General features: G+C 37.4%; 1 protein-coding gene across 2 annotated transcripts; it reads left to right on the plus strand.

The window, feature by feature from the left end:
- Positions 1-660: 660 nt before the first annotated feature.
- On the plus strand, positions 661-26,885 carry med25 (mediator complex subunit 25). Of its 2 annotated transcripts, XM_052139552.1 has the most exons (20): positions 661-2,138; positions 2,618-2,758; positions 2,844-2,889; positions 2,983-3,107; positions 3,294-3,392; positions 3,482-3,602; positions 5,918-6,077; positions 6,250-6,383; positions 7,242-7,314; positions 7,410-7,660; positions 7,758-7,844; positions 9,577-9,662; positions 9,768-9,825; positions 11,100-11,207; positions 11,824-11,997; positions 20,619-20,726; positions 20,911-20,982; positions 24,896-25,057; positions 25,783-25,891; positions 26,354-26,885. In XM_052139552.1, exons 2-20 carry the CDS (start codon positions 2,622-2,624, stop codon positions 26,458-26,460), a joined length of 2,217 nt encoding a protein of 738 aa, XP_051995512.1. In that variant the 5' UTR covers positions 661-2,138; positions 2,618-2,621; the 3' UTR covers positions 26,461-26,885. The 2 variants fall into 2 exon arrangements, with proteins under 2 accessions (XP_051995512.1, XP_051995513.1); XM_052139553.1 differs by lacking the exon at positions 20,911-20,982 and having other exon boundaries at positions 663-2,138.
- The last annotated feature ends 846 nt before the right edge of the window (positions 26,886-27,731 follow it).

Consider the following 27,731-nt stretch of genomic DNA (forward strand, 5'->3'; position numbering starts at 1 on the left):
TTTTTTTATAGAAAATGAGGGGCAGGTAAACATTTTTGTGTGCTAGTCAATAGGATTATGCCACCAATGCTGTCGATTGAGCTTGTATTGAGTCATTTGTATTGAGCCCGGAATATTCCTTTAATAGAGCTGAACAGCCGTGACGTCATTTTGCAGGCGAATCCGGAAGTCTAATTCGCCTAGAAGGACCATTGACTTACAGCTGAGTGGATTTGACATTATGATACACTTTAGTGATCATGGGATTGAGAAAGATAAGGCATACTTTATACAATTGTTAATACTGATGGGGAAGTTTCACATTCATAAAATGAAATGGTCTGACTCCAAACCTAACTTTTCTTGCTTTAAAAATGATTTTAAGCTTTATTGTTCTCTTTTGTGTAAGTGCACAAGTAAAAAGGCAATTAGAGCTTATAGCATTGTAAGCAGGATATATAATGTAACACCCCTTTTCTGTTTGTAATACTTTTTTCTTGTCCTCTGGCACTGTTCTTTTTTTATTATTATTTTACTTTATTTACTTGGTTTTTTTGTTTCATTTTGAAGGATTATGTCTCATTGTATTGTTCTGGTTCGTGGCATTAATAAAAATAAATAAATAAATAAATAAATAAAAATAATAATAATAATTCGCCTAGAAGGGATCCCTTCTCGTCAAATTCTCGCGCATGCGCAATATGTTGAGATGCTTTCGCCTTAGCTTTTTTGCTCGCATCTCAGCATATTAATGACGGAAAGCATTAGAAACTTCAATAATATCAATAATATAACATTATTATTATTATTATCATCATCATCATATGATTGTTTGCACTAGGTGTAAATACCTGTCACATAGTACGGCTCTGAAATAGTCTGGTGTATACAAAGAAATGAAAAACAAACTATTGTTTCTACAATGGCTTAGTGTGTTAAGACGATTTGAATATGACTCGCCTTTACAGATGACCTGGATTCTAATCCTCCTTTAGACCCAGTTTTCCCTGTCCATGTTTCTTGTATACAGTAATATTTGACATAAGTTCATGTTAAGGCACATTTTACATAAAATCTTAGGTTCTGTAATTGTGACTTAATCGACATTAATAGTAATTCATGAATTAAAAAGTGCTTGTGTTGAAAGCAACTATATACAAATAGCTGCTGTTTAAAGATGCCTATCTCTTTTAGAAGAGGAAAATGTAATATTGCAAATAAAAATGCAAACAACTGTGTCCCCACTCACGATACGTCCTCTGAAGAGCTGATGCAATTTTTGTTTAATAAAATATCAAGTTGCATTTGAGTGGATTAGAACCCAGCACTTCTTATACAAGTGGCGAAAAGGTTACAACTTGACTACCCTATCAGACTCGTCACTGACTATCTAAGCAGATTTATTTACTTCTCAGTGACCAATAATATCTCATGACCGAAAGCCGCAGACTTAAAACTAAAATTATCAAATATATTATGTGAAATATTTATTTCAGAACTTGAAATGTTAATTAAAACGGACAGTTCAATCAATACACACAATTTAAAATTATATTTAACAAGCGATCCTCGTTGCTATGCGACTACAAATTAACGCCGTGTAAGAATCTCGCAAGATTTACGAGAGAGATATTCATATTGGTTTTTATAATGGGTTCTTTAAATGTATGAGTAAAATAAGGTTTGTGGTAAACATTACTTGACGAAACGTGGACGAAAATTCACGTTTGATGTATGACCATTTTTTATTTGTATTTATTATTGCAATTTATTTTGTAGAACAAAACTTCAACGTTTCGTCAAATAATGTTTACCACAGACCTTATTTTATAAATTAAAAAACCTACATTATAAAAAACCATAGGAAAATCCAGAGGGAACCCATGGCGAATTTTCTTCCGGGTATTGGACTACAACAGATATGTCACTACAGTGAAAAATCGATCAAATCGACTCACCAGCCAATTACTTTTGCTCAATCTTCGATCAGACCATATTGTCGATCGCAGAGTGCAAATCGGGAGGTTTGTTGTCATTACGGTTTACATCCACGTTAAGATGAAGCTTTCAAAATACAACTAAACAGCGGCTGGTTTAAATATCATACTGCAATTTTCCGCTTTATTCTCGTTGAAAGTCAGTTCTGATCATATTAGCAGGTAAGACACATGAGCTAAATTAGCATTCTATGATAACCGCTAACATGCTATCTTATGTTCACATCCGCAGCTACAAACATTCATAGCGAAAATAGATATTTTATTTTTGTTTGTGCTGTCTTTCTAGGAATTTACCAATTCAATAGATGACAATACATACAAAATATGCATTTGCTGTCAGGCTTCTTGACGCGGAATAAGTTATTCTATTCAGTTCTGTTTTTAAGCATGAAAGATTCTGTATAATTTGGCGGCTTACATGGTTTTAAGATATATTCAGTATGTAATCGTAGTATGGTACATTACCATTCCCATTCATTTTATAATATATACACACAAATTAGTTGTCTCGTCAATGAATTCAGTATAAAGAGTCGCACAACATTCAGGACAAGTGCAGTTTAAGGAGTCCACAACATCTATGTTAAACCGACATTGAAAGTAAAGGTTTATTGATCTAATGTTTGTCTTGGCTCTAGACCCATGGTGACCCATATGGACCCCACGTCTAAGTCTGGGTTGAATCAGGTATCGGATGTGGTGTTTGTCATAGAAGGAACTGCAAACCTTGGTCCATATTTTGAATCACTTAGGAAGAATTACATACTACCAACTATAGAGTAAGAGTCATCACCTGTCATTCATTCTGTCTGATGGTTTTACAAATGTTTGTCTTCTATACTGACCTGCTCTGTATGACGACAGGTATTTTAATGGAGGACCACCTGCTGAAACAGATTTTGGAGGAGATGTGAGTTTGATGTCCTGATACATGTACACCTTTCATTTTAAATATTATACTTGAGGATATATGATAAATTATGTATTTTTTTTCCTGTATAAGTATGGTGGTACACAATATGGACTGGTGGTCTTCAACACAGTGGATTGTGCTCCAGAATCTTATGTCCAGTGCCATGCTCCAACCAGCTCGGCTTTTGAGTTCGTCTCCTGGATAGACAGCATTCAGTAAGGGCTTCATATACAGTATTACATCATATTTGCTATCTCCTTGCCATATGCAGTGTAGATAACTGGCTGCTCTATGTTGGGCATCAAAAACATGTTAGAAGTATGCTTTTGCATTTTTAATGACCTTTATAGCTTGTATAAATGCGGAGAACTGCAGTTTTCATATTTGTGTTTTTTGCACAGATTCATGGGAGGTGGAGCAGAGAGTTGCAGTCTCATAGCTGAGGGTCTTTCTGTGGCCCTGCAGCTCTTTGATGACTTCAAAAAGATGAGGGAGCAAATGTGAGTGCAGTGTTTCTCCAATCTATGTTCTTGAACGTAGTTCTGAGGAAACAAACAAATTGATCTTTAATCAATAATTCTCTATCCAGCGGCCAGACTCACAAGGTTTGTGTATTGCTGTGTAATTCTCCGCCATACTTACTGCCAGCTGTGGAGAGCGTCAGCTACACAGGCTGCACTGCAGACAGCCTGGTCCAGATCATACGTGATGTGAGTATGCACTGATCGACCTGTATTTATTCATTTCTTAAAGGAATATTCCAGGTTCAATACAAGTTGACAGTGTTGTAGTCAAGACCAGCTCATCCGAGTTCAAATCCAGTCCGAGACCAGAGTAAATATCTTTACTTTATCCAACTAATGAATCGGACTGAATAGCCAATTGATTCAGACCTATTTGCTAACCTGTTTGGCCAGTTTGCTGAAAAGAACTGAATCAATAGAATTATTTATTTGTGAACTGGTTATCACTAGTTCTGATTCTACTCATTGTATTTCATTGTATATTTTTTGAAAAGGAATACGACTGGACTCGGGATTAAGTCAGAGTCCACACTTGTTCAAGTTCGAGTCAAGACCGAGTCAAATTGACAAGACTAAGACCATGAAAATATGGACTGGAGTCCGGTCTCGAGTAATACAACACTGCAAGTTGATCTCAATCGACAGCATTTGCGGCATAATACTGATTACCATAAACATTTATTTTGACTTGCACAACCTTTAAAAAAAAGCAAAACTCTGTGTTACAGTGAGGCAAGCAATGGAAGTGGATGGGGCAATGTTAAACACTCACTATTTCAAAAGTATAGCCACAAGACATAAACAATATGCCTGTTAACGTGGTTTTATGTGAAAAGTTACATTAAATTTTACAAATTCAATACCTTGATGTTGTAATGTCAACATACCCTAAAATGACTATTTAAACAACTTAACATCTCAAATAATACACAAGTTTTAACAGTAAGTTTAAATTTAAGGGCTTTTATAAAATCAGATTTCAATTTATGCCTTTAAACTCTCAAAATATTGTCCCCATTCACTTCCATTTTAAGTGCCTCACTGTAACAGATTTTTGCTTTTTATAAAGAAAAGGAGGGATGAGTCAATTTTTTTGGTGGAAATCAACATTATGCCACAAATGCTGTTGATTGATTGGAATATTCCTTTTCATTTCTGTCTATGTTTCTTAATGTATTGTTTTTGGCATAATTTCCCTTATGTAATATAATAGAATGTATTTGTCTTGTACTGATCATTGCTGGTTTAAGTACTGATGTTCTTTCATAGTCTATGCCATGATGTTTTATATGGTAATTTGCAAGATCAGCTGTGCTTTTTTATATGTTTAAGCTGTAAAGGCTGCTAGCACTATCCTGGTGTAATATTTTGCTTTTTCCCAATCACAGTGGCACATCATTGCTTTCACTTTTGTTTTTGGATGGTAACCTCTGCTAATCTTGGCTGCTATATTTTGATCATTGCAAGCTGAAATTTTACTTTTCAAAGGCAATGCACTTGCTGTATACCTAAAAAAAAAATACTGAACATATATGGTACCCCACCCATTAGGGTGAATACATATAAAGAGGGACACTTTCTAAAAATTTGCCATTATCATTGTTTTAAAAATATCCAAATGGCTGAATCAGTGTCATCCTATTTTAGTTTAGGATGAACTATTAATAGAAGAATATACATATAATGATTAAACTTGAGTGTCCCACTTTACTTGTATTCAACCTATTTACAATGCCCCAAAAGTAGCACTTTTACTGGTTTAGTCTGTCTGACACAGCGGACCAGGCCTATTCAACTGGCAACCCACAGGTCAAATAGGACCCGTTTGAAATTTTCAGTGGCTTTCACCAGGCTTCCACACAGTTGTCTTTAGGGCTTTTTTGTTTGTTCGTGCTGTTATTCAATAGTTTCCCTATGTAAACTTGTGCTAGATGAATATTTATGATTTTACAGTGTCTCATGCAGAAGCGGCACATTTTTAGATGCTTTTAGAGCTGCGCTACAAATAATTATCATCTGTAATTTTAACAGGAGGGGAATATTAAATTAAAAAGCCAAATGATTGTTGACTGACAAGCGTGAGTGTGGAGAAACAGAAAAGTTCTATTCATTAATTTGGCCAAGAAATTCAACTCTTATTGTTCATAATTTTTTTTTAGAATCAGTCTTGTTTACTCTATGGAATATTTTAAGTTTAGTTTTTTATTTGAATCTCAAGTTCCTGCTTGGTGGAAATATTTCTCATGATAAAAAAATAAAGCAATAAACACAAATGTTTTATTTTTATAGTGAACAAATATGATATATGCCTATAACAAAATATCTGTATATAGAAGCTTTTCGAGAACAAAATATTCTGGCTTAGCCTGCCTGCCCTGAAGATTTTTATTATCAGGCCCCCTTGTCAATGAAGTTGAATAGCCCTGCAGTAGACAATGAAATTGTCTTGATGATTATTGTAAATATGATTAGCCTGTGTTGATTGTTTTTTTTTTCTTTAGCGGGGGATCCACTTTTCTGTAATTGCCCCACGGAAACTTCCAGCGCTTCGATCTCTTTTTGAAAGAGCATCCTCAGTTGCTGGGACACCAGAATCTGCACACCCAGACTACTGCCAAGACCCTTTTCACATGGTGTTGGTCAGGGGCATTGCACTTCCTGGTAAGAAATACATTACACATGCCTTGATGTCTTTTTATATGAAAGTGCTATGTTACATCTCTAAACCGGGTTTGTCAGCAGGTAGATGGACCTCTTTTGTTTTCCGCACATGGGAGAAAAAAAATTGCATTATCATATTTTCTCAACCTATGTTTCCTCTTTGTGTGTCCAGTGGCTCCTGGAGGAGGTTCTGCCGCAGTCTCCCTTGCACCTGTTGTGCCACCTCAGTCTCTGCCTGTGGCTCAGCCTCCACTCTGCACTGCAGCCCAAACTACTCCTCCAATGAGCACATCTCTTCAATACCCGGTATGTCCATGCTGATGGAAGTAAATGTAATAACTTAAACGGAAACTATATACACAGCATCAATTTGACATGATTTTAATATTAGTGAAATTGAGATTTTAAAAATGTCTAGATCTGTTCTACTCACATTAAAATGGATAATTAAACATAAAAACATTTATTATAATATGTTGTGGTCGTTAAGGCAAGAATGCTCATAGTAGGTTTGTGGTCATTATGGAGAGATATTCGTATCCAGGCCAGGGTCCAAAATTACAGTTGGTCAAGTGCCAAATCCACCTAAAACTTTTTGATAGTTTTCATAAGTTGGTAAAAACATTTTAGGAATTGCAATATAAGAATGACACTCACTAATATGACATGAGTGATTTATATTAATACAAATGGTCTACCAAAGAAAAGCTCAACGACTACCACACGTCTTCTTACAACTTTTACATCAGAGGTAAAATAAAGTTGTAATGCAGAGTAAGACATGTATATGGCCAGTACATTTTCTCAATTCCCTCACTTTTGGCAGGTGACATTTTTGGACCCTGTCTATACAGCTACAAGAGTAATCACAGTGCTTTCCAAGAGGACAATTTGGTCTGCTCATTTTAAACCTTTCTGTGCCTAATTGGAGGCAAATTATTGTTAATCTTCAGCATATGGTGCCTAGTTTCAATTCTTAAGATTAAGACAAACTGCTGTTATAAACTCAGATCTAAGTGGAAGATGAGATGTGCACCAATGTATTTGTTTAGATGAAGGATCTGGCTTCAAACAAGTATTTGCACACTAATGATGAGACTTCATGATGGTTGTCCTTCTGTTGCACACACACACCCACACAAACACTCTCTCTTTATCCCATAGAATAACCCCTCTCTAAATGCAGCCCATAGTGCAGCAATGAAGGTACTAGATGCTGCAAATCAGCAGAAGAGATGTGAGTCAAGTTTTATCTCTGCCTACTACTTGTGTTTTTCCATTTTTCACATCTGCAACACACCATGTGCTGATTTTCCTCATTGTGTTTTGTAGTCCCACAAATGCCAACACCCCCTTTCAGCCAAGCGCCAGTTCATCCATCAGGAGGTAAACCCAGCCTGTCTACTGTTACCACAGTATCACCACCAGTCTTATCGCAGCAACAAGTTCCACCCCAGCAGCCACAGCAGCCCCCACAAGTCCAGCCACCTGTTCCACCCGCACCCAATCAGCAACCGCCTCAAGCCCCTCAACAGCAGCCCACAGCCAATCAGCAGACGCCACCACCATCTCAGCCTGGCATGGTCAGACTTCAACATTTATTTCTGTAGATAATACTGCATCTTTAAAAAAATAAAAATAATCACTCTCTTGCACTTCCAACGTACTTCTATTTTTCAGCCTGCTGTTTCTACACCTCAGGCTGGATCACCGCAAGGTGTTGCCAACAAGATTGTGGCTTGGAGCGGAGTTCTAGAATGGCAGGAGGTGAGAAACTTATACAAGTGCTTTATACAAAGACCAGAATAAGGTCATTGTAATATTTGTCTACTTAAAGGGATAGTTAACCCAAAAATTTAATTGCTGAACACAAACGAAGAATATTTTAGCTCTGTATTTCCTGAAGTGAATGGGTACCAAAATTCTTAATCTTTAAAATGCATATAGAGGCAGCATAAAAGCAGTCCATTAGACTCCAGTGTTTAAATCCATATAACAGATCAAAGTTAAGCAAATCTCCACTTTCACATTCTTCTTTTGTTTTTGGTGATTTGCATTCTTACATCTGGGAAGTTATGTGGGTGAGTAAATGATGAGACAAATTTACATTTGGGTGAACTATCCCTTTAATTGTGATTGGTTAGATTCTGTTGCCTTACTACAGGAAAATAAACAAACTATTTCTTTAGTATTTATACAATCCAGTAAGACTTTACACACTTAAAGGGATAGTTTACCCCCCAAATTGTTTTTTCAACATCATTTATTCATCCCTATGATGTTCCAAACCTGTGTGAATTTCTGTCTTCCTGGGAACACAAAAACACATGTTAGACAGATTGACAGCCTCGGTCACCATTTATTTTCATTGCACCTTTTCTATACAATGAAAGTGAATAATGACTGAGGTTAACATTCAGCATAATGTCCTTTTGTGTTCCATAAAAGAGCGAATTTAAGAGAATGTTGTTCCAAACCTGAATGCATCAGGTTTAGAACAACAGGAAGTTGAGTGTCTAATTTTCAATTTTGGAGGAAGCGTTGCTTCAACAAATGTAGTTCTCTTGGCACATAATAAACATTTAATTGACTGACTGAAACCAAGCTATCTCATTCAGTTTCATTGATGTATTTGACTTGTGATCTTTTAACCCGTGGGTGGGTTGCCATTTGCACTGAATGATATGTGATAGATGATGCTTCTTGATTACTGTGTGATTTATGGGAGGGTCCTCCTGTTCAGATTAATGCAGCTCTATTGACATTCCACAATGTCCAGAAGATCATCTCAGGTGACCCCTGTTTGGGAATGCACACTCCCAAACACACAATCAACTATCGAAATGACAATGGGTCATTGCAAACGATCAGGAAACAAATCCACAGACACACGTGCTGTGGTCATTATCACCATCTGTTCAATAACATGCCAGCAGTCGCGTATCAAGCACGGTGGCACACACTATTGCTGAGGCTTGTCATGGAGTCACCATCTGGATGAATTCACACGGCTCACCGCACTCTATTCTCAAACATAAACACTGCCAAGCTGGAGTGTGTAAATTAAATCAATAGCAATTCTTTGCCACAATTCTGTCGATATGCAGATGAGCCCTCTGTTATTCCCACATTTCATAGTTTTCAGCAATGATCATGTCTATTTTAGAGCTCTGGCACAAAATCTGCACAAATGTATCAGGCCTGGCTGATTTTCCATTGATATGGAGAAGGTGATGGGCAGTGGTCCATTTGCTCAAAAGTTGCACTGTTGTGATTGATATAAAAATGTTGCAGCTGTTCCGATGACAGGCCGATCTCTCATGTTGTGGAAGCTGCACTTGCAGGTTGTATATTACACCAAGACCTCCTGCCTCGAGCCTTGCTATCCATCTCTGCCAGCAAGGTTTTTTTAGTGTGTATGTTAACCTCTTCATGTTATTCTGCCTCTTGTTTTCCCTCCCCCTGCCATCTCTCCCTCTCTCTCCATCAATCACCGCAGAAGCCCAAGGCTTCCTCCATGGATTCCAACACCAAACTGACACGCTCCCTGCCCTGCCAGGTCCAAGTCAGCCAAGGGGAGAATCTGTGAGTGACTCCCATTTTGTGCAGATTTGCATAATGTAGAATACATGTTAGAGAGGATGAGTTCTGATTTCTCTTGTGACTTTTGTTTCTTTTTTTGGGTTGTAGAAATACAGACCAATGGCCACAGAAACTAATCATGCAGCTCATCCCGCAGCAGCTCCTGGTGAATCTAAATCTTTTAATTCCCCTCAGGAAGAATTAATTACTGTCTTTGAAAGGTGGCTTCTTCCTCCTGTTCTGTTCTTTTTCATCTTCCTTCCTCTTTTCCACTTCATATTCTGCTGCTGCTTCTTCCTCTTCATCGTCGTCGTCTTCCCCTTATTACCCCTCTTCTTCTACCTCTTCTTTTTGCTCATTGTCTTTTTCTTTTCCTCTTTTTCCTATTCTTCCTCTTTAGTATCCCTCTTCTTTTTCTTGCTCTTTCTTTTTTATCCTCCTTTTCCTCTTCTTCCATCTCTTCTTTTTGCTCATCATCTTTTGCATTTCCCCTTCTTCCTTTTAGTACCCTTCTTCTTTTTCTTTGTCCCCTTTCTTTTTCATCTTCTTCCTCTTACTGTTCCTCTTTCTTTTTCTTCTACCTCTCTTCCCCATCATCTTTTTCTTTCTTTTCCTCCTTTCTTCTTCTTCCTCATCCTTTTCCTCCTTTATCTTATTACTCTTCTTCTTTTACTCCTTTTTCTCTTTTTCCTCTTCAACCTCTTCTTTTTCCTCATTGTCTTTTTCTTCCTTCCTCTTACCTCTCTTTGCTTCTTTCTGCTTTTCATCTTCTTCCTCTTCTTTTTCCTCATTCTCTTTTTCTTCCATTTCCTCCTCCTCATTCCTATTCTTTCTCATAGTACCCCTCTTCTTTTTCTTTTCCTAATTCTCCTTTTCATCATCTTCCTCTTCTCTTTTTCTTTGTTCTCTTCTTCCTATTCCTAATCAGCTTGTTTTCTCTTTCTTTTTCTTAATTGTTTATTTCCGTTAACTTAACCGAATACAGACTCAATTCTTTGTACAGAACATTATTTTGTAGATAAATGTAACTTTATTTGTGCTATCTATTTTTTATGAAATGTATACTATTATACTTAATCCTAAATAACTTAAAATCAAAGTTATTTAATTAGATCTAATTAGATTTATTTTTCCCATTGACTTACACTGATAGAATGGCTGGTATTTAAATGGCCAGTGTTGATGTAATTTTAATATTTGTATACTGAATTGTGATTGGTCATCATTAGACATCCAGGTTTTTGTGGTTACCTTCTAGAAATTAATTCGTAATTGGGGACTTTCAACCAATTCATTCCTGTGTCTATATTTTGGTTTCTTTTCAAGTAGTATTTTACCAAATATTGTTATTATTTATAGTTATGATAATGCAACTTGATTTTTAATTCTTGCTTGAATGCCTATAACTCTTTAATCCACTCTCTTGTTATTTTTCTATAGACTACTCTGGGTCCTCTGTTCAGGAACTCACGTATGGTGCAATTTCTCTTCACTAATAAAGATGTGGAGTCTTTGAAGGGACTGTATCGCATTATGGCCAATGGATTTGTGAGTACGCTAACGGCACCATAGCCTCCTTTAAGCTAAATAATTTTCATTACAAGGATCATTATACAGGCAGGAAGCATCTCTTATTGTCATATATCAAGTCATATGCCTCTGCTCACCTGTTTATAGCAACTGATACAGAGGTCTTTAAACTGGTTTACGTCAGTGTCTCTTTCACCTTTAGTGTCTGCATTTCTCCCTACATGAAAGAGAATGTGATTGTGTGTAATAAGGCTCTTTAGCCTCATGGGGGAGTCCTTTTATCTATTTTTGAGTGATAGTGCAGAAACAAAAATCTCTTGCAAAGTCACATAGCCAGCACCTCTGTGGAAATGAAAGGCTCTGAAATGAACCTTTACCCTGGAGCTAGGTCCCTTGACGCAGACTGAGAGATCTGTCAGTAGTGAATCACCATTAGCACTGATTAAATTCTGTTTTAGACTCAATCTGTGTCTGGGAAACAGCTGCTTAGTTCATTTTAATCCTGTCCTCAAACATAATCATGTAGGCCCAGCCAGCTCTGCTGTCACAATGGTTTGATGTGTTGATTGGCACACATCTTGTGTGTGTCTGTGTGTGTGTGTGTGTGTGTGTGTGTGTGTGTGTGTGTGTGTAGGCTGGCTGTGTACACTTCCCCCACAGTGCTCCATGTGAGGTGCGTGTGCTGATGCTGCTGTACTCGTCCCGGAAGAGGATCTTCATGGGACTCATCCCTAACGACCAGAGCGGATTCGTCAATGGCATTCGGCAGGTCATCACCAACCACAAACAAGTGCAGCAACACCGCTCTGTGAGTTTCACACACATACACAAACAAATTGTAAATATTTTCAATACTTCAGTCACATTTACCCTGGTACGTAAAGTTCCACGGATTCCGTGTGGGGTTCAAGTTTGTTGAACTTTAACACGTGAATTTGCTGTGTTAGCCAATAGCAACCTGATTTTTGGCATTGACCTCAGTGTGGGTGGTCCTTTGTACATAGCACATGCGGGTTTCACACAGAGCTCCTCGTTTGCATGCGCGTTCCTCCTGTATTTCGTCGTGCAAGTGTAAATGTCACCAAGACTTAAGTCTGTTAAATTGCGGTTGTGTATGCTGCAGAAAAACTGTCTACTTTTTTTTTTTTTTTACTGTTATAATGTTTTTATATATGCACACTCCAACCAGCAAGAGAACAGATACAAACTAAATTGTAAAATAAAATATGCATTATTAAATAGTGGTTCCAGTTTTAGGACAAGCACACACACACAGTCTTGTTTACAAACAACACCAACAATCATCCATGCAATTATCTAATCAGCCAGTTGTGTGGCAGCAGTACATAAAATCATGCAGATGCGAGTCAGGAGCTTAGGTTAATGTTCACACTGATCATCAGAATGGGGAAAAAATTTGGTCTTCGTGATTTGGACTGTGTCATAATTGTTGGTGCCAGATGTGCTGGTTTGAGTATTTCTGTAACTGCTGATCTCCTGGGATTTTCATAAGTAATAGTCTCTAGAATTTACTGAAACTAGTGCCAAAAACAAAAAACATCCAGTGAGCGTCAGTTCTGTGGACGTAAATGCCTTGTTGATTGGAGAGGTCAACAGGGAATGGCCAGACTGTTTCAAATTGCCAAAGTCTACAGTAACTCAGATAACCACTCTGTACAATTGTGGTGAGAAGAATATCATCTCGGAATGCTATACTTAGATGCGGGTTGGTGCTGTTTTGGCAGCATGAGGGAGACCTATACAAATGTTATGCAGCTGGTTTTAATGGTGTGGCTGATCGGTGTACCTACATGGAAATTAAGTTTTCTTCAAAATTCTGTGAGAAAATGCTTTTATTTTCATGTTGTTTTTTTATTACAATTAATGTGATGAGAATACATTTTTTAACTGAAAATCAACTTGAATTTCTTAGTATTTAGTATGTCTCTCTTTTGCTACAGTGACAGCAGGTGCTTAAGCTGGAATGGACTATTTAAATTAGTGCAAAATCTGATAATGCATGTTATCCCAGCATGATTTGACAATGTCAGGGTTCCCACGCATCCTGGAAAACCTGGAATTTTGCAGTGCAGTTTTTTTTAATTCATGGAAAATTAGAAGAGTACCTAAATGTCCTGGAAAAAAAAAATTTCTCCTGAAAAATATTTGAGAATAATAAAACTGTTTAAAGGTTTTGCTAGTAAGGTTTTCGTTACATGCACAAATTCATGATAATGATCGGGACTCGGAATAGGAGTCAAATACACATTTGTATCGTTTTGTCTGTGGCTGCGCATTGTGAAATAACTTCAACGGTTAAGGGTGCTTACACCCTCATGATTGATTACAGCAGCAGCCAATCGTGTGCTTGGCAATCGCAGTCCAACCAAGGCAGATCACTTGATCAGTTACAGCTACAGCCAATTGTGTGCTTGGCTACAGCAGCACATGGCACAGTGAGAAGTGGCACTCGTAAAATTTATTTTTCATAAACAAACTGAATGACTTGGAACATGTACCTACAGACTGAATGAGAGGGGCATGTTGTTCATTTACTTTAGCATCAGCATGCGAGTCTACCTTGTTCATCATGGAGAGAAAAGGGTGTAAGTGTGAAAAAGTGACTGATGTTTATACACGTTGTGGGCCTTCACATGACTCGCGTCAGCGCTGACAAAGACTTTGAAGTCTAAGAAGTGACGTGTGCAACCTCAACTCCAACTTCACACCAAAGTGTTTTTGCCTCACAAATTATGTCTTTGAGAGTACAGTGCTGCAATAAATATTTTAAAACTGTCCAAATTTATGAAGAGATATTGAATGTCTCAGGATTTATTTTTATTATATTATTACCTCATCGTTTCTGAGTATCCAGAGTCCCCAATTATTACAGTAATTACATTCACCAAAAAAAAGACCTTGTCATGAATAAGTCCTTTTTTTTACTTTCTGCAATCAAAGCAATTGCCAGATTTTTTTCTCTATGTTTTCAATTTTTACTGTGCACACTTCCCGCTTTCATGTGTGGCAAGCTTGTTAATTCGCCCCTCTGTGACGCTTTCTGCAATGCTTGTCATGTGGAAGGGCAAAGTGGCGCTTGATACTGCCGTTGAACGGAGTGTTGATGCTTCGACTCAACTCATGTGAAATGCACTTTACAATCATGAATTGGCATGAAATAACTCAAAATTATTATTAGTATGCTATTACTTTTGTCTTTACTGATAAAAGTCATGCTCCGCAGTTTTATATACTGTAGTAAAATGATAAAGCACATCTGCTTTGTTCTTATTATGCTTAAACATTCTGGTCAATAGATTTGACTTGCAAATTTTAATAAAGGATAAGATAAGGACATTATGATACTCATTATTATTATTATTAGACTACTATTGTTAGAAGTTCACAAACGTATATATCTGCTTTGTTCTTTTAATGCTTAAACACTATAAAGTCTCTTGGCAGATTTCGGTCATGAACTTCTCAAAATGACTCAATGACTCACTCATTGCATATAAGATGCTCATTTGTCGCCACTTAGTGGTATATCCAGAAGGGGTCACTGAACTAATCAATTAATGAAACTGAACAAATTTGTGCAACAGAAGCAAGCCAAACCAAAATACCTTTTATCTTTGCACAGTTGTGCAGATCATTTTCTATACTTGAATAATTAAAAGAGCTTAAGTTGGTTCTTTTAGCTTATTATTTAAGAAAAATAACCCGGAAAATATGATCATGAATCAGTTATTGTTTCACCTTTGAAGCCTCTCGTGAGTTTGCATCCCTGTGAGTTATAAACTTTAGACAACGATTACAGTCGTACCACTGATTTAAAAAATTAAAAAAAGTAATTAATTCACACTGGGTTGGTAGAATGGGGATTCTGCCTTAATACCTTGAGATGTGAATTCATTTTCAATTATTCAACAATTGGAGTCAGCTTATACTGCGGTTACCACATGTAGTATGCGGAAACACGGAATCTAGTCATAAAAATTATATGCATATGAGCAATAAAATGCAGAATGTCATGGAATATGACACATTTGGGTGAAAATGAATGTTTGACTGTATAATTAATCATACTAAAAGTCTCTGATTTAATTGCATAAATGATCTGCAAGTGATGCATGCTTCAACATGAATGCCGGCCACTCATACACTGAAAACACCTCATCATGATAATCATGCGTGTGTGTGAGATGACATTGAGCAGAGCACCCTGAAGTGCACAGCACATACAGACTTTGTAGTTATTTAATTAAATCGCATCTTTACAGGGATTAATAATCACACTTGGCCATGGAACAAACTGCTTATCTGAAACTACTGTAAAAAAAAAATAAAAAACACAGAAACACCAAAATAAAAGCTGGATTTAAATGGACACATGGGTTTTTGCTTAAATATTACCATTGTTAGGCGCATAAAATGTCCTTGAAAATGGTGACTTGAAAAGAGCGGGAACTCTGAGTTCTAAAGTGCATCTTGTATGCTTCGATGAAAGTAAGAAAATGTGACATTCCCTACAAAGGAGATAACATGATCAATATCACAAACTTGCATCTTTATTAGTGACCTAGAACTTCTTAAATATTTCTTATTAATTTTGTCTTAAAATATTTTTTGTTTTAAATTTTTTCAAAGTCTTGCAACATTCTGTTTATTACCAGGTTTAAAGTAGATTTTGGACTTCCGGTTGAGCATGTGAGAGAGAAGACGCGCGTGAAGTGGGCTCCCGAGCATTTTGTCTTACAGTTATATCTTTCAGGCTACTTGAAGCTTTTAATACACTTGGTGATTTCTTTTTTTTAATTACTCACTCTAAGATTGTTGCTGGGAAAGATTTATGGCTTCTGAAAGGCAACGGAAACTTAAATCGTCAGCGACCGCGATAGAGGGTCATGGCGACAAGCTGCCGCTGGATCTGGAAAATCTCTGTCACTCAGATCTCCGAGCTATCATCTACCATCGCAGAACAGGTAAAAGCAGCTATTGACTCAGCTCATACCCCACTTGTTGCGTATTTTGAGTCTTTTAAATCGAGCATAGAGTCACAAGGACGGCGGATTGACGATCTTAATCAACACTTGAACAACTACAGCGACCGCATTGTAGCACTGGAACACATGGTGCTAAAGTTCAATTCGGCAAACAAACTTGCCGACAAAGTGGAGGACTTTGAGTCACGCTCTCGGCATTGCAATTTTCGGGTCATCGGCATACCTGAGGGAACAGAAGGGAGCGATCCGGTTACCTTCATGTCACAATTTTTCCAGGACGTTCTTGGATCAGAAATCTTTCCAACTCCTCCGCTGCTGGATAGAGTGCATCGTATTGGCCCTGCGCCTTCGGCTTACCGGGAGAATCAAAGGCCTAGACTGATGATCGTGCGGTTTCACTACTTCAGCGACAAAGAAAAGGCTGTTCGGTGTTTGAATAGGAACCAACTCTTCTATCAGAGCCGTAAGGTCTTCATTTTCCCCGACTTCAACTCCAGTGTTGCTAAAAAGAGGGCGGCATTTACAGCTGTGAGAAATAGCCAGCGTGAGAAGAACGTGCGGTTCTCTCTTAGATTCCCTGCTCACCTGCTGATTGACCTCCATGATGAGAAGCTTAATTTCAACTGCCCCAAAGAAGCACAGCGATGGTTTAACGAACAGCATTCAACATCCTAGGTATCTTGTAGAGTTAATTATGCAAAGGACACAATTGTATAAGTAATTGTACTCGGATAACTGATAACTATTAACCAAGGGTGTTTTGACAATATATGTTTTTATGTCGCCTGAATTGAATGTTCACTATGTTACTACATATGTTCGGGAGTGATTTCATTCGACATAGATATGAATATAAATGGTTTACAAACATCGGATGTTCCAGAGTTTTGGTGTTCTGCCTCCATTTTTTGGGAATGGAGATAAGAAATTGAGCGATGTTCAGGGTAGGGTGGGCGGAAGGATGGTGTTTCTTTTTTTTTTCTTCTCCCTTCACTTGTGGCCTACTCTCTACATATACATATACATATATATATATATATATATATATATATATATATATATATATTATTAACTAGGGCTGTCAATCGATTAACATTTTTAATCGAAATAATTACATGGTGCCACGATTAATTAATCGCATATACAAATATTTGAATTGGAAAATATATTTCTAATTCAGTAGATGATTTTCCATTTACTAATCAGACCGATTCAATCTCTTATTCCTTACTTTGGGAAACTTTGAAGGCTTTAAGAGGACAGATAATATCTTACTCTGCTTACGTTACTAAAGAACGAAGGAATAGTATTAAAAAGTTATCTGATAATATTCCAGCTCTAGATGTTAAATACGCTCATAGACCGACTCATGAGCTACATAAACAAAGACTTAATTTGCAGGCAGAATTCAATCTGTTATCCACAGGTGAGGCAGAGAGACTTTTGCTACACATGCCTGGCAATTATTATGAATATGGGGATAAGGTCTTCTGGCCCACCAGCTGCGCAGCCGAGCGGCTTCACATCTTATTACTCAAATTGCGCAACCCGGTGGTGCACTAACCTCAGATCCTGTAGAGATTAATTCGACTCTTAAACACTTTTACACCTCTCTGTACAAAACTGAGGCTTCTGACCAATCAGAGGAAATGAAAAATTTTCTTGGGTGTATTAACTTCCCTAAGGTTGATTCTCTTTTAGCATCTAAACTTGATAGATCCATTACCTTAGAGGAAATTATTAAGTCAATTAATTGATTGCAATCTAAGAAATCCCCTGCCTTCCGAATTTTATAAGAAATTTCTATTTCACTTGGCTCCACTTCTTTTGTCTGTATTTGAGGAATCTTTAGAGCTAGGTATGATGCCCCCAACATTGAGACAAGCATCTATAACTCTATTGCTTAAAGATGGGAAGGACCCAACATAATGTAACTCATACAGACCTATTAGCCTCCTCAATGTTGATGTTAAAATTGTAGCCAAACTTGGCCTCTCGTTTAGAGGCAATACTTCCTAGTATTATCTCAGAGGAACAAACTGGATTTATAAAAGGACTGTATTCGTACGCTTTTTAATATTTTATACTCAAGACAAAACAGTAGCTCTTCTGAGGTTATCATTTCATTGGATGCCGAAAAGGCATTTGATAGGATAGAATGGGTTTACTTTTTAGGGTACTGGAGGAGTTTGGTTTTGGAGAGGGATTGATTTCGTGGGTACATTTATATGCTGACCCTCAAGCTTCAGTTTATACTAACAATGTTAAATCTGAATATTTTACTTTATCACGGTGTACGTGCCAGGGATGCTATCCCCATTACTTTTTGCCATAGCTATTGAGCCCCTTTCAATAATGCTTAGAACACTTCCTGTATTTCAGGGTATAATACGTAAGGGAATTAACATAAATTAGCCTTATACGCTGATGACTTTTTACTCTACGTTACCGATCCAATTGCATCTATTCCTGAAATAATACGTCTCTTAGACGATTTTGGGAAATTTTCCGGGTATAAACTGAACTTACAGAAGAGTGAATGTTTAGCTATAAATTAAGCTGGTCAAAAACTAAAACAGAAGGACATACCTTTCCACTTGGAAAGTTCTAAATTCAAGTATCTTGGTGTTAATGTTACCCTTTCTACACCTTTAGTTTCATACATGAAGTCAGCTTTTTTAAGATGGACAGCTCTTCAATTATCTCCATTAGATAGGAAAAACGCTGTAAAAATTAACATTCTCCCAAAATGTCTTTACCTCTTTCAAGCTAGTCTTTCTTCAAGAACATAGACCAATTAATCCTCTTTTAAATGGGCAGGAAAACCTCCTAGAGTTTCCAAAATTTTGCTCCAAAAAAGTTAACTTAAATGGAGGGCTTTCCTTGCCCAACTTTATGTATTATTATAATTGGGTGGCAAATATTCAGAAATTGCTGTTCTGGTACGGGCCTCCTCTTTGCCATGGTGCCACTTAGAAGCTAAGGGCTGTATTTCAACATCTCTCCCTGCTATGGTGTTCTCTTCTCTCACCTTGTCCCTTTCACATTACACAGATAACCCAATAGTAGTCTCTTCTCTCAAAATATTCTTCCAATTTCGGCATCATTTTAAATTTACCTCGGTATCAACCATGGCTCCTATACGTAATAATAATCTTTTTCCTCCTCCCTTTTCAGATTCTGTATTCTCTTTCTGGGAAAAGAAAGGTCTGAAATGCTTTGAAGATCTTTTCATTAATAATGTGTTTGCAAGTTTTTCTGAATTATCCTCATCATTTAATCTGCTTCCCTCTCTCCTATTTCATTATTTTCAAATTAGGCACTGTGCCTCCTCTCTGTTCGCCGGGTTTCCCTCTCTGCCTTAAAAGTCTACATGGGAAGAGGCATTTAAACTGAATCCTCATATGGGTGGGATTATCTCAAAGATATATGCAGTTATCTTGTCAAAGGATAATTCTCACAGTATTAAAGCTATCAGGGCTTGGGAAGAGGAACTTGACTTAGAGTTTGAGGATGACTACTGGAGTAGAGTATTAGACAATGTACGTACCACCACTTTGTTTGCTAGACTTGGCTTTATACAATTTAAAATGATTTACAGAGCTCATCTCTCGAAGACAAAACTTTCTAAAATATATCACAATGTTTCAGATTTGTGTGCTAAATGTAAACTTTCACCATGTAACCTTAGCCATATGTTTGTTCTTTGGCCCAAATAGAAAAACTTTTGGAATTCTTTCTTTACAATAGTTTCTGATGTCCTAGGGGTCAAGTTAGTGGCTAGCCCTTTGATTGCAGTCTTTGGTGTTTCATCTCTGTCTCAGCCTTTATGCCGTAGTCAGGCTGACGTCGTGGCTTTTGCATCTCTTCTCGCTAGGTGCCAGAATACTGTTATCTTGGACTTCCCCACAACCCCCTTCGATTTCAGTTTGGCTCAAAGATTTGGCCTTTTTTTTTTTTTTAAATTTGAAAACATTAAGTACAATATTAGAAGTAGGGGGAATCTTTCTTTAAAAAATGGCATCAATTTATTACATTTTTTTTAATGATTTACCAACTTTAGATTTGGATTGAGTGGAGGTGTGTATGTATATATGTATGTATGTGTATGTGTATATATGTGTGTGTGTTTCCTGTTTTTTGTTTATTTCTTTATGTATGTTTGCATGTACGTATGTATACATGTATGCAAGTCCTGTTGTTCTGATTGGGGGTTTTTCTGTTGGGGTTGGGTAGGGTTGTATATGGTGGGTGGGGTGGTATAAAATGTGAAAATGCAATTTGCAACAATAAAAATTCTATGACAAAAAAAAAGAAAGTCGATTTTGAATACAAGGTTGTCTGTGTGGACTTATTAATGGCACTTTAGGTGCAAATAACCACCCACTTTCTGTCTGTAATTCACTGCTTGTCCTGTTGACAGATGAGCAATGCAGCACAGATGCAACCTGGGCAGGTCCCAAACAATCAGAACTTCCTCAACAGACCGCCGGGTCCAATCCCTGTTACGCATGGCAGCGTGCAACAGCAGGTAAACCAGCAGTACTTCCCCTCTCCTCTCTCCCCTACCCTGATCTTAGTCTTTCTCTCTCTGTCTCTCTTGCCCTGTGCACTAACCCTGTTTGTATTTCTTCTCTGCCTGAGATGGAATGTGCATGCTGTTCTAAACCTCCCTCGTCTCCTCTTCTCCCTTTCTGTCCCTGTCTCTCTCTCAGTCTGTGGTGGTGGGCTTGCCCTCCGTCAGTCAGGTCACACTGATGGAGGACCAGCAGAGACAAAACAACATGGTGAGATTCACAAACACAATTACACATGCCAGATCATATTACCTTTACTTATTTCTCATTCCATGTGAAATATAGTGGGGTGCAAATGTCTGAGGGCATAAGTGAAAATGCCTGTATTTTGCTCTCTTTTATAATTGAAGGCAAATACTGTATTTTCATTAAAATTATATTATCAGCATAAATTTATGTCCCACTTTTTCTTTAATGACAGCATACACTTAGCTTGCATTGAAATCAAAAGTTATTTTAAGGTTTTCCAAACAATCCGAGATTTTGTACAAAGGAGTTAACAAGGCCAATACAGTTCTTTTACTCTAGTTGTTGTACTGATAATAAAATTTGTACTATTTTTGGGGTGGTTAAATTATAAAAAAAGCGTTTACTAGTGGACATTTGCACCACGCTGCATATTCAGTAAAGCAAATAACACCAAGCTGTTTTTAAATTAACAATTTAATTTTCAAAGGGCATAGGATCCCATTCTAGCACAGCAACTTAGAACTTGTTTTTCTGCTATTTCAGCACCAATCTAGTGAATGCACCATATGTGAAAGGGGACATTTCATCAAATTGTTTTGCTTTCTCTTTTGAAATAAAAGGGTTCAGTGTACTATGAAGTCAGACATAATATAACATTCACAATGCGAAGCTTCCTCCCCAGTCAATCCATCTCATTTATGGAAACTTTGCTGCAAAAACTGGTCATTCAGAATGTGTGGTGGTATTAATATCACAGACATGAGCATATTAACAAATTACCTCCACATTTACATATCCCCACCTGTTCAGTATTCAGCAACTTAACAAGGGACTTTCTACTCATTTCAAATGTGACGAGGTTAGCAAAACATAAAAGAAGACATTTATATATGGAAGTCTTATAGGTACAGTTGCAAAAAAAGATTTAACTGCTCTGTTTAATTCTAAGGTCCTGAGAGAGGGTAGTCTTGCAAAGACAGACATTTGACTATCTGTATTAAAGGGATAGTTCACCCAGAAATGAAAATTCTGTCATTATTTACTCACCCTCAAGCCATCCCAGATGTGCATGACTTTCTTCCTTCTGCAGAACACAAACAAAGATTTGTAGAAGAATATTTCAGCTCTATACGTCCATACAATGCAATTGAATCCTAACATTTTTTGAAGACAAACTTCATTTTTTATTAAAAACTCTCCTTTGGCTGACGCCTTTTGTGCTTGTCAGATAATAGTATGGATATTTATGTGAATAGACATGAAGGGCTTGTTTCTCCCCTCAAATGGCCTGACATGTGTTCTTTTTAATGGTGTTTTCTGACTTTTATTTGGAATTGACACGTACAGTAAGTGGCAGCTTTGATGGAGTTGTAAAATTTCCATCATGGTCTGTTTTTGTCCATCATATTAGTTTAAATTTCCCTGATATGCAGTATATATTATATGTTGTCTCGATACAGTCAACATTTTCAGTAAAATATGAAAATACGTGGTGTAAGCGAGTGAGCAAGAGAATTCTAATGCCAGAATAATCACATAAGGACGCGTAAACAAATACAAACTAAAGCGCAGTACAAAATAATGTATTATAGTACTAACTGTAGTATGCACATCGATATGAAGACAAAGACAAATCCAAGACATTTTTAGCCAGTTTCGAAATCCTAGCCAGACACTTTTTTTTTTTTTTCAGGTACAAAAAAGGAGGATGTTTGCTCACCCAACATTTCACAACAAAATATTATTTCTTTTGCCGTGGCGCTGTAGACTGAGCAGAGTTGGCACGCTCCAGTGAATAGTGCTCTGTTAACAGTTTTAGTTATTACTAGTTATAGCCTACTGTTGTTGATGCATGGACAGATGTTTTCGGAGTTGAGCAACTCATCACTCATCCATATCTAGTAGACTACTCTGCATGTTTAGCGGAGTAGCCTAATGATGCCTGATATTGTATTTCATTAGAAACGGCAGTCCCTTTTAGAGACAAGACACATCACGGGCTGCTTTGATGTAACTGTGAGAAGTTAATTAAATATATATGGACATAACTTGCATAGCAATCAGTTAACAAATATTTGTAATCTTAATCATTTTAGTTCAGTTGGATGGACAAAATAAGTGACCTAAGTAGCTGTACAACTCATCAAATATAGTAATAAACTGAGCTGCCGTCACTTGAACACACGTCACATCAACAGATGCTTCCAGTACAGACATCTCTGTACATCATGATGGAATTGATCTAGTTTTGTTAAGTGTGTATAAGCCATGTTGAATATATTAGGCTATTGCTTAATAATCCTTTAAGAGAACTACGGGGGAACATTAAAATCCAAAACAAAATGCAGAAAGTTAAAAATTAATTTGCGGGCAGGGTTTGAGGATAAACTATTAGGGTGTGTTCACACTTGTAGTTCGGTTGTCTTGGTCCTCTTGGTCCAGACCAAAAAAGAAAAGGATATATTTAGTCCTGGTTCGCTTAGCATTCACACTGGCATTTTTAACACCGAACCTAACGATACAAAACCAAAGGTATCAGGAAAAGTCACAACCTGATTGGACTGCTTTTATGACGTATATTTTTTGGAGGAATTTGCAGATCATCCAAAACAATTCTGGCTGCTGGGCGAAATGCGCTCATTATATTTATATATGGTGGTATTTTTACCATCTGAGAACAAACGAAGAGCTAAATAAATGTGTAAAAGAGTCTCAACAACTCCAGGAATTCCTCCGTTGTACACACAAATGAAGATATGCTGCAAGGACGGCTGACAGCAGTTCCGACGCCTGTACCGAACTGTAATAGGCAACATAGCTCTTCTGATGAGAAGAACCATGTATGCTTGAGGTCAGTATTAGGCAAATTCCTGTTTTTGGTCCGTTTAGACGTCTGAACCATGTTGCATTCATATATCAATCGAACCACACCAGAGTTCGTTTGGAAGCGGACCGAGACCCACTATTCAGGCGGTCTCTGTCTGCTTGTTTGGTGCGCATCAAGGTTGGGGTGACAGCGTTCACACTTGTTCAAATGAACCGCACAGCAATCGCACCAGAGTTAATTTTAATCTAACCAAACCTGCCAAGTGTGAACACACACTAACACTCACGTGGGCTGTATGAAACTATGGGCTGGTGGTATGAGACACCTGGTATAGACTTACAGAGCTGAAATATTCTTCAAACATAGAATAGAAATAGGAAAAAAAAGAGAATTTTCATGCTTGATTGAACTTTCCTTTTAAGTCTGGTCCACTTTGTGGCTTATTCTGGCCAAGAACCATCCACTTACATAGGAAGAGACTGACATGTAAAGCAACCAACCACAAATAATTTTTATTTTTTTTCCTTGCCATGTAGGGGCAGGTTAACCTGAAATCCATGATATCTCAATAATAGACCAGGGTGAAAAAACTGAAATAATTCAAATAATAGCTGTGTCCATAAATGGTTGTACAGAAAACACTGAAGAAATAATAAAAAATAGAAACAATAAGCAAAATCTGTGTCGATTCTATAATCAGAATTTCCTTTCACCCAAAAGTAATCAATACTGATTATTTCATAGACATAACTCAAAAGAAAGCAGAATATACAATTCTGATTTTGTATATCAAGTTTACTAACTGCCTCAAACAAAACTGAATATTTTCTGACAGCGTGACTATATCAGCCTGTGGGGGTGCTGCCTGAGATGTGGACTAGGCTTTGTAAATTTTTGGTGAACAAAGCCTTGACTTGTAGTATAAGTGGACTTCTGGGAAATAAAAGCTACAAATGTGTATGTCCCGTTTAACACCTTTAGCACTGTTAAAGTGCCTCTGTATTCACTGCTCTCTCTTATGATATAACTCTCACACAGGACTAAGAATTATGTAATACATGCCCACTTCTTTTATTTCTTCCTCCTCATGTTTTTGGTTTCGATTAGATGAGAGCTGCTGCAACTGGCAATCAGCAGCCACCGGTCACTGGTGCCCCACCCAATCAGGTGGCACAAGGTCAATCCCAGCCTCCTGGTGGCATGCTCCGCCTCCCAAACCCAGGAGCAAATCCCCAACTACGCAGCCTCCTCCTCAGCCAGCAACAGCCTGTAAGTGTGTTTGACAAACTCTGATGAACGACAGCGATTTACTTCAAAAGCAATTGTTTTCTAATTCATCAAGTACATTAACCAAACCTTAACACTGTGTTCTAACCAGGTGTGATGAGATTAAGCAGCAAGCGATAAAAGCAGTAACATCTCTTCCATTTTAATCAGAGTTTTTGTCCTAACCACCCAAAAGTGATGAGTGACAGGTCATTTTGACGATCACTTGGTTTCTATTTCTGTGACATAACGCTGGATAACCCCACCGACTGAGAAATGTAATTGTTCCAAAATCCCGCTGTACAAATCTGTATATTGAAAATCATTTATTTTCTGATTGGCTATGGTTGTTGCATTTGCGCATTCAATTTGTTCATGCAAGTTGTGCATGAAGTGGAGGTGGTGTAGTGGGCTAAAGCACATAACTGTTAATCAGAAGGTCGCTGGTTCGATCCCCACAGCCGCCACCATTGTGTCCTTGAGCAAGGCACTTAACTCCAGGTTGCTCCGGGGGGGATTGTCTCTGTAATAAGTGCACTGTAAGTCGCTTTGGATAAAAGTGTCTGCCAAATGCATAAATGTAAATATAAGTTACTTGTCTCTGGAATCTTGTTGATTCACATCTGGTTAGGACACTGTGTTAGACCGGTTAACCCCATTCCTGTGAAATCTGAACCACGTGTGCCACTCATCTGCTCTCTCTCCTCTTTATCTCTCTCTCTCTACAGCAAGCTGGGATGCAGGGCATGCAGGGAATGCACCCCATCCAACAGATGGTTCATCCAGCACCAGGAGGGGGCACTCAGATGCAGCCTCAGTGGAGGCAACCTCACCAAGGTAATGTTAATTTACAAGAAACTATCATATACTCAATTTATTTGATCACATCTCTGACCTTGTTAATGGTTTGGTATATTAAATTAATTTGCTTTGGTTTGTGAAGCTATATTTTTTGTCGTCTTAAAATTTCTAAGATAATAGTTTTGTATCATCAAATGTAATAAGTTAAAGAGAGATCATTTACTCACTCTTATATTTTTCCAAACCCATATAACTGACTGACTTCTGTGAAATGCAAAAAGAGATGCAAGGATGAATTTGGTAGCCTCAGTCACCATTCACTTTCTTTGTATACAATGAAAAAAGATGCACTGAAGCTAACATTCTGCCTAACATCTTTCTTTCTGAAGAAAGTCAGTCATACAAGTTTGGAACTATATAAGGGTTAGAAAATGATGACAAAACTTTCCTTTTGGGTGAACTAACCCTTTAATATATTCTCTCTCTTAATTCTAACAGGTCCGCTGATGATCCCTACCGGTCCACGGGGTCCAGTCTCACAGAATCCTGGGATGCCATCGGTTTCCAATGTGATGGAGGATGAAATTCTTATGGATCTTATTTAAGGACTGCTTTACCCATCACTGATTCCTCAAGGTTTCATTACAAAACACAGGGAGTCATCTAAGCTCTGTTTCTTTTACTTTTTGTTAGAAGCAACTGCATAGGGGAAGAATAGAGGTAGTTAGGTATGGAGTGAGATGAGAGCTCTATTTTCATACTCAAGTATTCAAACGCACCTTGAATGAATCTTGTGAGTGGTAACGTGATTAAACTCACTCAGTCTGTGGGAATACAGGACTGAAGAGCTAGAAGTTTATAAATCAGGCTCTGTTTCATCACTCTCTAATGATATGCTGCCTCCTCACACCCGATCAGGTTATCGTATTTTTATGACAGTTTTACTTTCTGTAGGTTTTACTTTTCTTAATTTGTCTCTGGATGTCTAGAATATGTTGTTTTATGAAACTGAAATAAAGTTAATTTTGTCAAACAATTTTTGTGGTAGGTCTTCCAATATTTTGCTGCACATAACAGGTGAGGTGATGGACAGGTGAGTTGGCAGTCCTGGGCTGTTCTTTGAATACATTTGAATGCATGAGCATTTACACTAAGTTCAGTGTGGTTGAATTTGTTCTTATTATATGTTTTCGACCTCCTCTTAACTTGGTTGAAGCGGACACATCTCAAATGTTTTGGACCATGTTTACCCTTACTTAATTGATTTAATTCGGTTTTATTCAGCCAACATAATTTGTATGTAATGACTTTTCTGTAGTATACTATAGTAGTTTTAACTCAACTTTATTATGTTAGTCAAACTCAATTTAATAATGTTTAATATAATAATTAATGTTCTTATGTTGGTCCAACTTATTTTACTAACTATTAGTATATACCAAGTGAGCAAGTGTAAGGACAGTTAAACTGTTGCACTTTCAAGTTGATAGCAACTGCTTATATAGAGTTAAGCAGCACTTTAATCAAACATCACTTGCGTGAAAGTCCATCCTCCACCTAAGCACAATCGCAAATCTTGAAAACTCATGCCTAACAGACACTCTCTTTAAATACCAATATAACAGAACATTAAACAATAATACATCTCCTCATATTCTTTTCTTGCTCAAAAATACTTAATTTCAACATTTGTTTATCCCATCCAGTCCCATGCAAAGCATGCTAAGAAATGAAAATCCCATCCAGTTTCAGCACTGCTACAAAAGTATTAATGTAGTCCAAACTCAAATGGATCAAGTAAACTTTAGTTTTAAATATTTAATTGGATAGAACACAATGTAATCAAGTTGTGACAACATTTTCTAGAATTGTGTTG

The sequence above is a fragment of the Xyrauchen texanus genome, chromosome 12 (assembly GCF_025860055.1).
Source record: "Xyrauchen texanus isolate HMW12.3.18 chromosome 12, RBS_HiC_50CHRs, whole genome shotgun sequence".
Lineage (NCBI taxonomy): Eukaryota > Metazoa > Chordata > Actinopteri > Cypriniformes > Catostomidae > Xyrauchen > Xyrauchen texanus.

What these genes read in the sequence shown, in the direction of transcription:
- med25 (XM_052139552.1), top strand. Translation starts at nt 2,622, where the DNA reads ATGGTGACCCATATGGACCCCACGTCTAAGTCTGGGTTGAATCAGGTA. An exon ending in TACATACTACCAACTATAGA is followed by an intron (nt 2,759 to 2,843) that starts GTAAGAGTCATC and finishes GTATGACGACAG; the next exon opens with GTATTTTAATGGAGGACCAC. An exon ending in GCACATCTCTTCAATACCCG is followed by an intron (nt 6,384 to 7,241) that starts GTATGTCCATGC and finishes TTTATCCCATAG; the next exon opens with AATAACCCCTCTCTAAATGC.